Source organism: Typopeltis vanoorti, chromosome 18 (assembly GCF_054136105.1).
Source record: "Typopeltis vanoorti isolate ZY-2024b chromosome 18, IOZ_Tvanoo_1.0, whole genome shotgun sequence".
NCBI lineage: Eukaryota > Metazoa > Arthropoda > Arachnida > Uropygi > Thelyphonidae > Typopeltis > Typopeltis vanoorti.
This window is the reverse complement of record NC_143566.1, coordinates 16,414,582-16,431,024: the sequence shown is the minus strand read 5'-3', so window position 1 is coordinate 16,431,024 and position 16,443 is coordinate 16,414,582. Positions and strand designations below refer to the sequence as shown.

The 16,443-nt window shown below is 36.3% G+C and overlaps 1 protein-coding gene across 2 annotated transcripts in view; it reads right to left on the bottom strand.

Annotated features, from left to right (window-relative positions):
* parvin (beta-parvin) overlaps positions 1–16,443 on the bottom strand; it is a 137,804-nt gene that overhangs the window by 42,538 nt on the left and 78,823 nt on the right. For both annotated transcript variants that reach the window (XM_090407975.1, XM_090407976.1), the window contains one exon: positions 11,960–11,979. In XM_090407975.1, the coding sequence (XP_090264101.1) occupies positions 11,960–11,979 (20 nt within the window). The remainder of the gene's footprint in view (positions 1–11,959; positions 11,980–16,443) is intronic.

Sequence of the window (16,443 nt, the reverse complement as noted above, 5' to 3'; positions counted from 1 at the left end):
TCTCATCTGTTTTTGTCTTCTTTGTCTCAGTAAGATGTGGTGGATGTGTCAATTATGTCCAGATGATACTTTTCCAGTTCTGTTCAACTTCCTTTCCATTAATACTCCTATACTGATGATTCCTATCAGTTCTGAAACTAGGTTTGCTCTTCTTCTTCTGGTGCAACCATAAAGGATGTAACTGAGTCTATTAGAGAGCAAAAGGAAAGGGTGAAAGAAATGATTGTTGTGGCAGGTACGAATGATTTGAAAGGAGACAAAATGGAAATGATAGAAGACCTTAATGAATTGTTTGAGGTAGCAAAAGAAAAGAGTGAGAGAGTTAGAATGATTAGTCTTTTGCCACGGTATGACAGTGAAATGTTTAAAAGGAGGGCCATAATTACGAATGACTTTATGAGTGGGTTATGTACGACGAGTGGTGTGGAATTTGTGGATGTGTGGAGTGAGTTCGATGGATGAAAGGATCTATATAAGATGGATGGCTTGCATTTGAATGGTTACGGTATAAGAAGACTTGCTGAATGTGGTGGATGTGCAAATTCAGGAAAACTAGATTTATTAAGGGGGGGAGAGTAGATATACAGTCCTTAGGGAGGCAGTTGAATGTAAGAATGATTATAATATGCCCGAGCAAATAAGGACAACAAATCAGAGTGGGATAGTTAATATAAGGCATCAAGGGAGGGTTGGGGCTAATAGGGGTCTTAAATTCATGTACACTAATGCTAAGAGTAACAGGAACAAGAAGGAAGAGTTTTTGGCCATGGTTGGCACTTCCAGACCACAGGTTATTGGTATTAGTGAAACATGGCTGACTGTAGATGATATAGCTAGTGGGATTGAATGTGATGGGTATAGTGTGTTCAGGAATGACAGGGAGAATAAAATGGTGGAAGGAGTATTGTTGATGATAGCTGATGAGCTGCAGCCAAGGAGAATAGAAGTTGAATTGCAGGATAGAGAAAAGAGCACATTTGAGGCCATTTGGTGTGAGATTGTGGCTAGCAGAACTAAATATACAATTGGGTGCTGCTATAGACCAGGTGATGGAAAAGATGGTGGTGACAGTATGCACAAGCAAATAGAAGAAATGAGTGGAAGGAGGGTGATTATTATGGGAGATTTCAACTATGGTCGCATTGATTGGAGTGAGGGGAGGACACACGGGAGGAAGGAATTGGATTTTATGCGGTTATTAAGGGATAACTATCTGCGACAGCATGTAATGGAAAATACTAGGGGTCAGAGAGTGCTTGACCTAGTAATTACATCTGAGGATTTGGCTGTAACAAATATGACCACATTGCCACCAATCGGTGAGAGTGATCATAGGATCTTGACTTGGGAGGTGGCTAAAGGTGTAGAATTTTCAATTAAGACAGGGTACATGTGGAATTATCGGGCTGGAAAGTATGACAAGCTTAGGAGTTTGATTGGTTCAGTGCCATGGCATGTGCAACTGCAAGGACTAGAAGTCGATAGTGCATGGGAGGCAGTTAAGAAGTGTTTGCATGAAGCAATGGCTGACTGTATACCTAGAGCCCAAATAATAAATGAAGTAGGGGTTAAATGGATGAATAACACCATTAAGCTTGAGCTGCAAAAAAAGAAACAACTATGGAGGGAATTTAAGGAGAAAGGTGACCGGCAGGCACACGAACGGTATAAAGCGCAGGCCAGAAGAGTAACGAGTGTGGTAAGAAAAGCAAAAAAGGATTACGAAAGAACATTGGCCATGCAGGCTAAAGAGAATCCTAAACAGTTTTTTAGATATGTAGCAAGTAAAAGGAAAAATGTACGTGGCAGAATGATTTTAAAGAATGCCGATGGTAGGGAGGTAACTGAATCAGTTGATATAGTTGAGTTACTGAGTGAGCACTTTGCAAGAATATATCATGCAGGTGGTGACATTGCAGAAATGAATGTACCAGTAGATTATACGGGAATTGTGGTGAATGAAGTGGAGGTGAGTAGTCTATTGCATAACCTCAATGTCAATACATCTGTGGGATTGGATGGTATACCAGCTCGTGTTGTACGAAAAGCAGCTAAACAATTGTCAGTACCCTTGACCATTTTGTTTAATTTGAGTCTTGGGTCTGGGTTAGTCCCGAGGGGGTGGAAAGAGGGGAAAATAGTTCCACTGCATAAAGGTGGTTCCAAGACTGCTGTTGTAAATTACCGACCGATTAGCATATCAGGAATCATTGTCAAGGTCTTAGAGAAATTGGTCAAGAAAAGAATACAGGACTAGATAGATGAAAATGGGATATTGTATGGGGGACAACATGGTTTTGTGAAGGGTAGATCATGCCTCAGTAACTTGCTCACGTTTTATAACACAGTGACAGCTGAACTGGATAGGGGTAATGGGTTTACAGTAATACTACTGGACCTTGCCAAGGCTTTTGATAGGATACCACATAGAACCCTAATCAGTAAACTGGAGCAGATGGGGATAGATATAGGGTTGGTGAGATGGATAGGAGGGTAGTTGAAGGAGAGATACCAGAGAGTGGTTTATTCAGGAGTGGAGTCTAAAAGACGGCTTGTGACTAGTGGAGTGCCACAGGGCTCTGTCCTTGGACCACTGCTTTTCAATTTGTTCATCAATGATATAAGAAAGGATTTGAGAGGAAGTGTTCACTTGTTTGCTGATGATGCAAAGTTGGGTAGAGCAATTATGAGTGCACAGGATGTCAAAATTTTACAGGATGATTTGGATAGTTTGGAGGACTGGGCTAGGAAAAATGGATGTCAATTTAATGTGCCAAAGTGTAAGGTTATACACTTTGGGGGTGAAAAGAATAGCAGCAGTATATCGCATTGGTGGAACCGTACTCCAGGAGATTGATGAGGCCAGAGATTTGGGAGTGTTGGTGGATAGGGAATTGAAGTTTAGAGGGCACATTGCAAAAGTGACTAAAACAGCTCACCAAATCACTTGGCTTCTGAAAAATACTTTAATATGCAGAGACAAACAAGGTGTTGTTCCTCTGTCGAGCCTTGATAAGACCCCATCTGGACTACTGTGCCCAGTTATGGGCACCAGGGTTTCTTCGTGATGGGGAGGAAGTGGAGAGGATCCAGAGACAAGTGACCAAGATGATAGCAGGTCTGTGGAATGAGCCTTATGAGAATAGGTTGAAGATTTGTGGGTTGCAGAAATTGGTCGATAGGCGAAGGAGGGGTGATATGATTGAGACATTCAAATTACTGAAGGGTTTCTATAAGATTGATCCAGAAGATATTTTTGAAAATATGACTGGTGGTGGGAGGACTAGGGGCCATGCATGGAAGCTGGGCAAGAGCGTGGTTGACAAGGGTGTTAGAGCTAGGTTTTTTACTTGGAGAGTGGTGAATGAGTGGAATAAGCGTCCAGAGTCTGTTGTAGGTGCTACGACCATGAATGAGTTCAAGGCAAGGTATGATAGATACTGTGTGAATGTCGAATAGTTGTTCTTGACATGATGTTAGGGCCTCCCTCGATGAGTCTGTCGACTCCTTGGAGTTGCCCTGAACAATAATAATAATATTGAATTGGAGTTGGCTCCAGTAGCTGGCTTTTCACTGCTCACCCTGGTTCTCTGACAAAAACAGCAGGAGCCTTGCTTAACCAGACGATGTTCCAGCTGACATGAAATCTCATCTTGTTGTACCATCATATATATGGGTATGGATATCAGTATGGTTTTTTCTTTTCCACAACTGCTTCTTTAACTTGTGTCTACTATCATGTTCTTATTTTTACAAGCCCATTCTCGTTCGTTCAGTAACAGTAAATATCTAATAATGTGGTGCACCACATGAAGGTGAGGATTGGACATTAAGTCAGAAGCCCTAGTTGGTTATCTGCATTCGTTAAAGGTGATGTGGAGGTCTCCTCCCAGTTATTTGACTTTGATCCTTAAGTGACCAACAATTTTCTTCTACATTAATTGGTTACTGGTCTGAACTCCAACATTGCAAGATCTTATATTGTGCTCTTCTAATATGCTATTGTGCTAACAACATTAATCCCATTGGTCTTCCTTTTCATCTCCATTTTCCAATCATGTTGTCTAACATGATGGAGATGAAAAGCTTGTTCTGCAAACCTTTTCTTACCATTCTGTTTAGATTAAGTTCATTTCTAATACAGTGGATTCCAGTTAATTAGACGACATCAGGACTAGAATAATTTTGCCCAATTAAGTGGTTTTCCCATTTACACAAAGCTGCATGGTAAAGAGGTATACACATAAGACAAAATACAAGGAACCATAAGTTTCTTGTTTATTGAGAAAGAGAGGCTTTAAGTAAAATCAAATAATTTAATTTATATATGCGTTAAACATAGTTATTAGCAGTTAATGACATTTCTAGGAACTGATCAAGCATAGCCTATCTGTTTCTTCTTATTATTATTTTTAAATTTTTTTTTATATACTGCAAGTGAACAAATCGGCCCTAGTATCTAGTGAAGATATGACTGCCTTCCTGCATGAAATAAAGTTATAAGTCAGCAATAAATTTTCTAGCATCCTACGCAGTCACTTGTTCAAGTTCAGGAGCATCAGCCTCAATCACTTTCTTGTTCTAATATCTTCTGCAGTTTCCTCCAGAGTTTCATCCTCAAAATCTTCATTTTCATTATAGTATTCAAGCCTTGTCAATGGATACAAACTCTTCATAGTTTGTGATGTGGTTTACATCTAATGGGACATAATTTTTACTATTGGCCATATCTTGCATACTCATTACTGATTGCATGACACCACAGTGAGCAATACAGTTTTGAATGGTCTCATTTATTCCTCACCAACTATCTGCCATAAACTATATTGCTTGCAAAAGATTTACTTATGTGCTGACCTCATCAACTGTCAAGAACCAGTAAAATTTTTCTTGATTTCCATTTGTAATTCCATGTCTCAAACCATAAGCCATTTCTGAAAAGAATTCAGCTATCATCCAGGCATTTTTGGTGGAATGGTACTCAATCGGTAAACTCTCCATTCTAATCTCTTTAAAACAAGGCCTGGCCCTTTTTCAAATAACTTTCATTTACCAGTTCCTCAGCACTAAATTTATGAAGCAAGATTACATATTTGTAACACTCCACATAGTAGTGGTTATTGGCTGGCCCAATTAAATGGCATTGTGTCCCACATAAATAAGGCACTTGTTATATTCTCATTTTGTTTTTTCTTCTAGACTTATTCCAATAAAATGGCTGACCCAGATTAAACCAGTGGATCAATTAACTGGAATCTACTGTATCTTTATTTTTAATAACTCTGCTAATAATGTGCCATCTGTTCACATCCTTAATTGTTCTCTGAACTTTCATATCTATAGTTCTAATCCAACTTTCTGATCCTTAAGTTAAAATATGTTTCAACATTTCTTGTATACTGCCAGTTTAGTGGTTTGCCTAATTTCTCTCTTATTTATTTATTTTTAAACTGGCATCCTACCACACTGGCTTTGTTTACTTGATTGTCTGTTTTCGATTTCGATTTGCCATCCTTACTATAACTGTACTTAAATAACAAATATTTTACTTCTGTAGTTTCTCCATTGAAATTTCAGCTACCTGGTTCCATGTGTTGCTGATTTTCATTACAAAATGTCATAGCAGTTAATTTAACTGAAGAGTCTTAAAGACTTGTAGCAGACTCAGGTAAGAATATAGTATCATCATCTTCATAAAATAAACAGCTGAGTTCAATATCTGACTTATCAGTTTAATACTATGTTCCATCATAATGCAATCCACACAGAAAATAACTGTTGTCCTTTGGTTTACACCTGTACAGCAGACCATCCTCCTGTATCTTTTGGCTAGATGGACCAGAACAAGGAGTCATTCCTGAAAGTTGAATAAAGGTGTGGCTAGTAGGGGTGTGAGGACTAGATTTTTTGATTGGAGAGCTGTGAATGAGTGGAATGGGTTGCCAGAGTCAGTTGTGAGTGCTTTGTTAATGGGTTCAAGGAGAGGTATGATAGAATGGGTCTCCTACAATGATTCTTTGGACTCCATGGTGGTGCCCGTATAATAATAATCTTTTAAAGGCCAATATTATACAGAGCTTACATTATTGCTCAGTACAATAATTATACTCCATTTAATTGTAGTGTTTTGAGCAACTTTTCTCTTGGCACCTTATCATATCCCTTTTCCAAATTTACAAAGTAAAATCAGTCTAGATTTTTAAGACTAAGCAGCCTGAACTATGTTCTTTTCCAAGTCTCTACCATTATTTTCTCAGCATCTTCTCAAGTATCTCACTTGGACTAGTCGGTGGATAAATTCCTCTGTACTTCTGAGTTTTATTTCTCTTTTTAACAAGAGCCATAATTCAATCATTCATAATTCACAATTCAAAACTTCTGACTAAGCCTTTTGATCCTTCATTGTAGCCAATGTCAAACTTTTATTCCATATTTGCATATTTCTGTTTGAATATGACTACTCCAGCTGCCTTTCCATGTTTTGAGGTTCCTATGTGAAGCATTGATACGTACTGTTGATTGCATTTCTTTTAAATATTTCCCAAAACTGTTTAAGTAATTGCTCCAGACATCATCATTTTTTATGCCATGACTCCTGATGTTTAATTACATGAAACAATATTTATTATTGATCTGCATAAATTCCATCTTTCATATATTGGAATGTTTTATCATATATGAAAACAAAGATCTTTCTTTAAAATACCTAAATAATTTTATTATTTGGTCTTACTTAGTCTTTATTTGACTAAGTATTAGGCAATACTTAGTCTTTATTTGAGTTGTAAGTCAGCAGTTAAAATTGAAGGAAGTACAGGAATATGGTTTAATGTTAATCCAGTGTACATTATCCCTTCTGTTATTCATTATCTATATGGATCACATTATGAAGGAAAGTAATATTAAACCTGATATCGAAATTGGAGATGTTAATCTCAGCTCTATGCTTTAGGCACATGATGCTATACTTCTAAATAAATCTGTTACAAGTCTGCAAAATTCCCTGACTAAATTGAATAACTGTTGTAATAGATATGGTATGAAGATCAGCAATAACAATGAAAATAGGCAGAAGCATTGAAAATATCAATTACATTGTGACTGGAGAACCTATAGAACAAGTAAAACATTTCAGCTACTTAGGTACGATTTTTAGTGCAGATGGTAAATTAAATATGGAAATAGACAACAGAATCAACAAAGCTGGTATAGTAGGAAGTCAACTGAATAAATTTATATGGAATAAGAGAGAAATTAGTCAAAACACAAAATTAGCTGTATACAAAGCAGTGTTCAAACCAATTTTAACTTATGGATCTGAGAGCTGGGTCAGAAGTAAAACACTTGACCAAAGACTAGAGACCAGAGATATGAAAATCCTGAGAAAGATTAGAGGCATGAACAGATGGCATCAATGACAATATCATATTAAAAATGATTCATATTTACGAATTTAGGGACACAAAACTCACGTGTTGAAATGATTATTTTACTTATCATTAGTAAAATAACATGACGTTTCGATCCCTGTATTGAGGTCATCATCAGAAAGATGCATGTGTATAGGAAACCAAGCTACATGCTCTTGCACTCTATAAAGGTAAATTAAATCTATGCTGATAATTGATTTCTTAGGCTGACCTCTAGTGATAAAAAAAAATAACAAATAAAATAAAAATAAATTAAAAAAAAAAAAAAACACTTCAAGTCTTCTTGTATTGAGATGTTTCTTTTTGGCTTGTTCTGGTTGCTATAAAGGTTGCAAATGGGTCCTCCACATTCTTGGAATGGTTAGACCATCATTTTTGTTCAGATTTGGATTATGTTTGAGCATTTCACATGCTTCTTTAAATTTTCTCTCAAACCAAGTTTTGGTGCAGTGTAGGAAATTGGTACCTTTCCAAACAATTCTGTGGTATGTTTGGAGTGCGTGGTCAGAAAGACTAATTTTTGCAAAATTGAGGTATTTAATGTGTTGTTTGTGCTTGTCCTTCCCCCTATGTATGGTAGATTACATGTGCATTGTATTTTGTATACCCCTGAGTGGGCTAGGTGTGGAAGAGGATCTTTGGAAGAACTGAGTAGGTGTCATAATTTTGTCGGCAGTTTAAAGGTGGTTTTGATGTTGTATTTGTGTTAGTGTTCTATCTATTTTTTTGGAAATGCTTCTAACATAAGGTATGGCAATAGCATTCTTGAAATCTTTTTTTGATTTTAGTGGTATATCTGTGGAGGATCTTGTGAATAGTTTTTTACTGTATCCATTTTTTATAAATGTATGGTTGATGATCTCATATTCCTGGTTTAGAGCTTGTTCATTTGAACAAATAGTTCGAGCTGTGTGTTTAAGGGTGCTTATGACCCCTAGTTTTTGTGTTGGGTGGTGATAAGAATTTTTGTGTATGTACTGGCCAGTATGGGTAGGTTTGCAGTAGACTGAGAGGAGAGACAGCCCGAGGGAAGACATGACGAGTGTGTCTAGAAACGGAAGAGAGTTGTTTTTTTCTAGTTTCAATGGTGAATTGGATACATTTGTGTTGTTCGTTCAGGTGGCTAAGGAATGTCTTTAGTGCTTTGCGACCGTGGGGACAAATGGCAAAAATATCATTGACGTATCTGAGCCAGATTTTGGGCTTTAGGCATGCTGACTCTAGAGCTCGTTACTCGAGGTTTTCCATATAAAAGTTAGCTATTAGGGGGGAAAGTGGTGAGCCCATGGCTGTACCCTCTTTTTGAAGGTAAAAATTGTTTTGCCACACAAAATATCTGGAGCACAGTACGTGGGCAAAGAGGACTGTGATGTCATGTGGAAATATGTTCTGTAGGAGTAAGATAGTATCATTGATCGGGATATTGGTGAAAAGGGAAGTTATGTCAAAGCTGACTAATAAATCTTGGTTGTTGAGTGTAATGTTTTTAATTTTGTTTATGAAATGTTGTGTATTTTTTATGTAGGAAGGGGAATGACCCCAATTCCTTGAGTGTAGCCACTAATTTTTTGGCTAAGTGGTAATTTGGGCTGTCAATTCCTTCAACAATTGAACGTACTGGTGTGTCTGTTTCGTGTATTTTGGCAGGCCATAAATTCTGGGCACGCGGGCATAATGACGTATTAGTTTTATAGTTGTTTCTTCTGGCCATGTGTTAATGGAATGAATTAATTCAGTTGTTTTCTTTGTGATGCGTTTCATGGATTTGTAGTTTGCCATTTGCAGTTTACCATTTGGTAGGTGTTGTGGTCCGATACCAAATGGTTCATTTTTCTATGTAAGTTGTCCAATCTAAAACAACAGTGGCATTCCCTTTATCTGCTTTTGTGATTATAATGTCCTGGTTATTTTTTTTTAGGGATTTGAGGGCCAGTTGTTCTGTTTTGTTTAGGTTGCTGTTTAGTTTTGTTTGAATTTAGTACACAAGATGTTTCCATATGTATTTTGTCAGCTAGATTGGCAGGGAGGGATCTTAAAACTTTCTCGATATGATAAATGATATCAAGTTTGTTTACTGACCTCGGTGCAATGGCATAGTTTAGACCTTTCTCCAGCAGCGAGAGTTCACCTTGGGTGAGATTGTAGTTTGATTTGTTGATCACCAGGCCATGGTCCAATGGTGGTTGGTTGCTCCTAACTTTGTTTGTGGGTTGCTTCTTTTGTTATGGCATCCCGATTGTCTTGTGCTTTCATGTTGTTTTAGCGCTAGAAACTTCATTATTAATTTTTCCTTGTTTTTGAGAAATAGGTGCTTGGCCGAGTCGTCTGTAATCCTGTCTAAAATATCCCAAATTTCAGGATTAACGTAGCTGGATAGCTCTAATTTTAGTTGTAAAACTTTGGCTTGGGTAGATGCTAAGCTTTTTTGTGCCTCGTGGATCTGTTTCCTTAATAACACTTTTTCCAACCAGGCATAGATATGGAGAGCTTTAGCTGATGTAAACTTCTTCTTTAGTTTAATGCAGTTGGGTATCAAGTTGCTGTTTCTACATTGTTTCAAAAAGGCTAGTCGATTAATTAACATGGAAACGAGTATCTTTAGCTTACCGTGGAGGCTGCACTGATTGTGGGTCAAATCTCCATGGATTATGATGACTTTTTCTTTTAAGGTTACATGGTAATCAGCATTCGTATTTACAAATTTAGGGACACAAAACACACGTGTTCAAATGATTATTTTACTTATTATTAGTAAAATAATGCTTGACATTTTGACCCCTGTATTGAGATTATCATCAGAAAGATACACATGTACAGGAAACCAAGCTACATGCTCTTGCACTCTATAAAGGTAAATTAAATCTACGCTGCTAATTGATCTTTTTCTTAGCCTGACCTCTAGTATAAAAAAAAAATAAATAAAATAAATTAACAGCGTAGATAATTTACCTTTTGTAGAGTGCAAGAGCATGTAGCTTGGTTTCCTATACACATGTATCCTTCTGATGATGACCTCAATACAGGGGTCGAAATGTCAATATTTCTATCTTCTAAGGCACTTTTTACCCTATCAATCCACCTATATCTTGGTCTTCCTCTGGGTCTTTTTCCTGCCACCCTGGAAGAGAACACTTGTTTTGCTAATCTTTCTCTCTCATTCTGTTTAAGTGACCATATCACCTGTAATTATTCATAACACATTCCTGAATGCTAACAATGTCAAGTTCTTTCCTAAAATCCTCATTTTTAACATTCTTTCTTTTAAGGTTACATGGTGAACAGCATCCATATTTATGAATGTTATAAGTGTTACATATTCATATTCACAAGTGTTCTCTGCCAGGTTGGCAGCAAAACAACTCAGAGGAAGACCAAGATATAGGTGGATTGATACGGTACAAAGTGCCTTAGACGATAGAAATATAAGATCTGATAATGTTGGAGTCTTGACAAGTAACAGACTGATTTGGAGGAAAATTGTAGATAGGAAATTAATAATGATGTAATTTCTTTCATGTAGTACTATCATATCCTGTACACCCCTTGAGGGTACATGGCAGGAATATGATGATGATGATGATTTTACTAATAATAAGTAAAATAATCAATTCAACACGTGTGTTTTGTTTCCCTAAATTCATACATACGAATGCTGTTCACCGTGTAACCTTAAAAGAAAGAATATTAAAAACGAGGATATTAGGAAAGAACTTGACATTATTAGCATTCAGGAATGTGTTAGTAGAATAATTACAGGTGATATGGTCACTTAAACAGAATGAGAGAGAGAGAGAGAAAAGATTAACGAAACAAGTGTTCTCTGCCAGGGTGGCAGGAAAAAGACTCAGAGGAAGACCTAGATATAGGTGGATTGATAGGATAAAAAGTGCCTTAGAAGATAGAAATATCTCATCTCATCTTCCTTTTACCCTCTTTTACTTTGCAGTGTCGAACAGTTTATTAATCATCGGACCTCACAACGTTCACAGGATAAGTTGGTCAGCCCTACACCCTGGTGTATCCTTTGTCCTGTAGTGTTGAGTTCTCAAAGCTGGTTTGCCTGCTTTGCAGGATGAAAAACTCCAGGGGAAAATGGATAAACTGGGGAAAAAAGCCTACTGTCCACGCCCAAGACCAGCTAACTTGGCTGAGGAGGATCCTTCAGCTCCTCACGTCACCGACAGGAATCGAACCTAGGACACTCCTTCCCCAGGCATATGGTTGTGAAGTGCACAGCCGCTAGGCTAACTGCACGGACTAGGTAGAAATATAAGATCTGATAATGTTGGAGTCTTGACAGGTAACAGACTGATTTGGAGAAAAATTGTAGATAGAAAGTTAGTAATGATGTAAATTTTTCATGTAGTACTATCTTATCCTGTACACCCCTTGAGGGAATTTGAATGATGATATACTGGAATATTTTATCATATATGAAAATAAAGATCTTTCTTAAAAATACCTAAATAATTTCATCTATCTATCTATGATATGTAAGAATATGAATATTCAATCCAAAACACACTTACCTACTCTCATTCCCAAATCACTAGAAAAAAAAACGACATTCAAAATAAGAAATAAATTACGCACAGCAATTATCTAGTAAAAATAGCAAAAATATATTCAGTATACTGTTCCAAAAAATTTTGTTCGTTAGAATCATACTAATTAAATCCCTTGTGACAGTGAATCATTAAAATTTTACTTTAATAGAAACATCAGTAGGGAAATTATTATCTGAGACAGTCAGGGAGTCAACAATTGATCGAAGGAGGCTATACATCACACAAACCAGCAGACCTTCTCTTAAACTCATTCACACTAAATGCACTGACCACTGCTCTGTGAGAGAAAAATCTAGCTCTCACACCTTTCTTAATGGTAACAAAAATTAACTTCCATAGATGTCCCCTTGATACTTCAAATGAAGTATTTGCCATTTAAATTAAATATGTCAAGAAATGACATTCTTTTTTAATCCTTTATCCAAATGTAAGCAAGCAAAGTTGGTGCATGAAGCATCGTCATAACTAGGTACTTGTGTGTGTGTGTGTGTGTATATATATATATATATATATATATATATATATATATATATATATATTAATGACCACATTAATTGCCTTAGTATCCCACAGTAATTAAATAAATGTGTAATCTCATATATTTTATTTTTAACTAATTATCTATTTTAATTTATTTTTAACCCATGAACATACTGTAAAATCTCACATGAATGTTTTACATATCATGCTTGATTTTACAAGTTTTACTTGTGAAGAAAAAAAAAAATCAGTATCGTTGAAAAATACATTTCAGATATGTAAATTGTGTGTTATTCAAATTTGATGCAAGAGCTGTGATATCAGCATGATACATGTATAACGCAAGCATGTGCTGTGAATGAATCTCGGGAATCGAGCATGCTAATAAGAGTATATGAGGTAGGTTCCAAAAATTTCCGGCCTGACATACAAAATTCATGCCAATTCATACCATCAATTGATGGTACACTAAGCTTCCCATCGTACCAGTTTCAACTCTCTACCTGTGTCATTCAGTTGGAGGTGCTCGTTTGACTAACACTTGGCATGCTAAGTGGCTGTAATGTTAAAAATGATTACTGTGCTGTGATAAAATTTTTAACCAAAGAAGGGCTTTCTCCAATTGCTATGAAACAGAAATAGAATGGTATTTATGAGGAAGCTTCTCCTTTATAATCCACCATGAAGGAATGGGCTAAACAGTTTTGCCTAGGAAGAGAGAGAGAGAGAGAGCATTGAAGATGATCCTCGTGATGGCTGGCCTCAGTTCCTCAAACTTCCTTTCATGAACATGAAAGGAAGTTTGAGATGCACTTGGACATTTCGATTAATATGTTCCCATTCTTTATTCTATAGTATTGAATTAGTATTGTTTATGACTCCTTCAATTAAGTGCCTATGACGAAAGTCAAAAGATTGTAAAAAAAAATTAAATGTACAGTAATCCCTCGATTAGTGCACCCTGATTAGTGCGTCATTTTTTTTTTGATACCCAAATTCAATTAATGTGCCTCTAAAATTTGATTAGTGTGCCTATATTCATCTTAAAAATAAATGTTACAGATTTTAAAAATTTTCTATCTATACATTTTTATGGCTAACTATTTTAAAAAATCACTCACCAGAATGAAATAATTTAGTTACCGATTTAAAACATTTTACAAAGTTATTTTTAATGGCATACTAGACTACTTCCATGTACACTGTGTATACTATGTTCCAAATTTTTACTGCCAAAATTTATGTCGTCTGCTATAGTACGCTCACAGATTTGAGAACCTTAGACACTTCTGTGCATGTCACAAGAAGGAGAATCCATTCCAATAATAGGTAATCAATCTGTCTTCTGGGATAAGTTATTTATTATTACATGTCAGAAAATTAACTTCTCTTTTATGATCATTGTAGCTTTTAAAGTGGTAACTATTTTGCTTGTATAACAGTTGGGAAATTTTATCCATAAAGCACGTGCTTTCGTGTATTGGCGACCAATTCGTACATCCTTCATTTCTTTCTCCCCTTCAATGATAACGCCCAAGAGTTAATTAAATCTCATTCTGAAGAATTGACTGATTCCGACCTGCTAAATTTAGATGCACAGTGGGAAGATCCCGAAAAATATAAAGAAAATTTAACCACTGAGTCAGCCAAGAGATTTCACAGAAACAATTTGAAAATATTTTTTCGTACAATCAAAGCTTTTAAGCAGCAATGCTTAGATGCTGACCCTCATGAAGAGAGAAGCAGTAAAATTTGCATAAGAGTAGAAGAGGCAATAGGGCCATACCGTCGGTTGTATGAAAAAAAAGAAAAAATTCCCACCAAACTATGTTAGCTCAATTCTTTGTTAAGAAATAGAATGATAAAATTTATATTCTGAATATGTTTTATTGTCTTTCAGCTTCATGGTTTTCCTTTAACTAGGCCCTGAGATATACCTTAATTATTTTATAAAAAAATTAAGGTTCAAAAAAGAAATTTGAGGAAAGAATCATACTTTTTGCCATAGGTTATTATATTTGACTAATGCATTTTCGATTAATGCGCCTGTTTTAAAGAACACATTAGGCGCACTAATCGAGGGATTACTGTAATTACTTCTTTTACATATGCTTATAGTTTAATTAAAATTGTGAAATTTTTAAAAAGATTCATTAATTTTGTACAACAACATAGCCTTACTGAATGCCAATGCACTAGTCCCAAAAAACATGAACCTGGAAGTATCTAACCAGCCAAGGGTAAAGGAGTTAAATTTATGTTAATTTATAAGTTAAGCCACAAATGACACAAGATTATTGGTTAGATGTAAAGAGGAATAACATTTATTTTATTACAGTTTAAGAATCTCGCATAATTACACTCGTAACTTAATGGCATAGTCAATAAGTAGGATACAATATAAATTAAAGATATAACAATACCACCGTATACATAGATGGGTTACAATTTAATGCATGAGCTGTTCTGTTTATTCAATTCCTTATTGCTATTCACTGTTTGTACTGATGATATCTTACAATATATAAGATGAAATATCTGCATAATAAATTTAATTTTTACTGTGGTACATGTGAGATTCCATACTTATGGGATGACTCGATAGTTATGACATAGATCTCTATTTAAGTTTTGTAGATCTGGAAAGGGCATATAAAAAGGTGCCTAGAGAAAAGCATTTCAAAACACTATAATTGTAAAAATATGGTTATTATTACAATTGTACAACTTAATTGTTATCCCCTTCAACATGCTCCCCTCCTCTATCTATACACTGTTGCATACAAATTTTCCATTGTTGGAAGCAGTGCTGCAAGTCATCAGGTGTTATCTGCTTCAGTAGCACTGCCATTTTCTCCTTCACCTCATCCACTGACTGAAAATGGGTGCCCTTCAATGCGAATTTCAACTTTGGAAAAAGGTAAAAGTCACATGGAGTAAGGTGGATGGTACAAGACTGGGATCTTCTTATTACCCAGATACTGCTTTACAGACAGTGAACTGTGGGCTGGAGCATTGTCCTGATGGCAAATCCAAGCGTTGTTCTTCCACAGATCAGGTCTCTTCTTCCTCACTCGTTCTCTCAGCATGGCCAGAACCTCAAAGTAATAATGTTGGTTAACTATCTGACCCTCTGGTACCCATTCTCCAACCATTACCATGGCACTGATATATATATATATATATATATAAAAAAAAAAAAAAACAATCAGCATTGCCTTTAGTTTTGACTTGCTCATTCTTGCTTTTTTCTTTCTCAGTGACGTGGGAATTTTCCAGTGCATCAATTGTCTCTTTGTTTCTGGATTGTACTGGAAAATCCATGTCTTATCACATGTGATGATCTTCTCCTGAAAGTCTGGCTCTGCTGTCAGTCATTCCATGATGTCAGTGCAAATTTGTTTCTGGACGTCTTTCTGCTCCTGACACAAGTTTTTGGGAACCTTTTTGGTGCAAACTTTGTTCATGTTCAATTGCTCATGCAAAATTTGTCGTATCAATGTGCACCATGTTTGCTATCATCCAAATGCTTAATCGGCGATCATTGCAGACAATTTCTTTAATTTTGGCAACGTTTTGTTCAGTTGTTGCTGTGATAGGGTGAGCCAATTGTTCGTCATCTTCAGCATTTTCTCGACCTTCAGCAAGACGTTTGTGCCATTCAAACATTCGTGCATGTGACATTACATTATCACCGTATACCTCCTGCAACAGTTTCAAACACTCGATTGAAGATTTCTTCAATTTCACAGGGAATTTGAGATTAATGCGCTGATCGAGTTTAATGTTAGACATTATTCTGGCAAAGTGACTTCACAAGTGTTTCTTTTATAACTGCCTACAGACTAACTAAGAGTGACAGCAAACAATGCTCATCTCAATGCTTTATCTTCTAGAACCTTCAAAGTCATTCACGCCACAAGCACCTCCCACTGCTACGAGTACACAATTCACAGCACACCTTA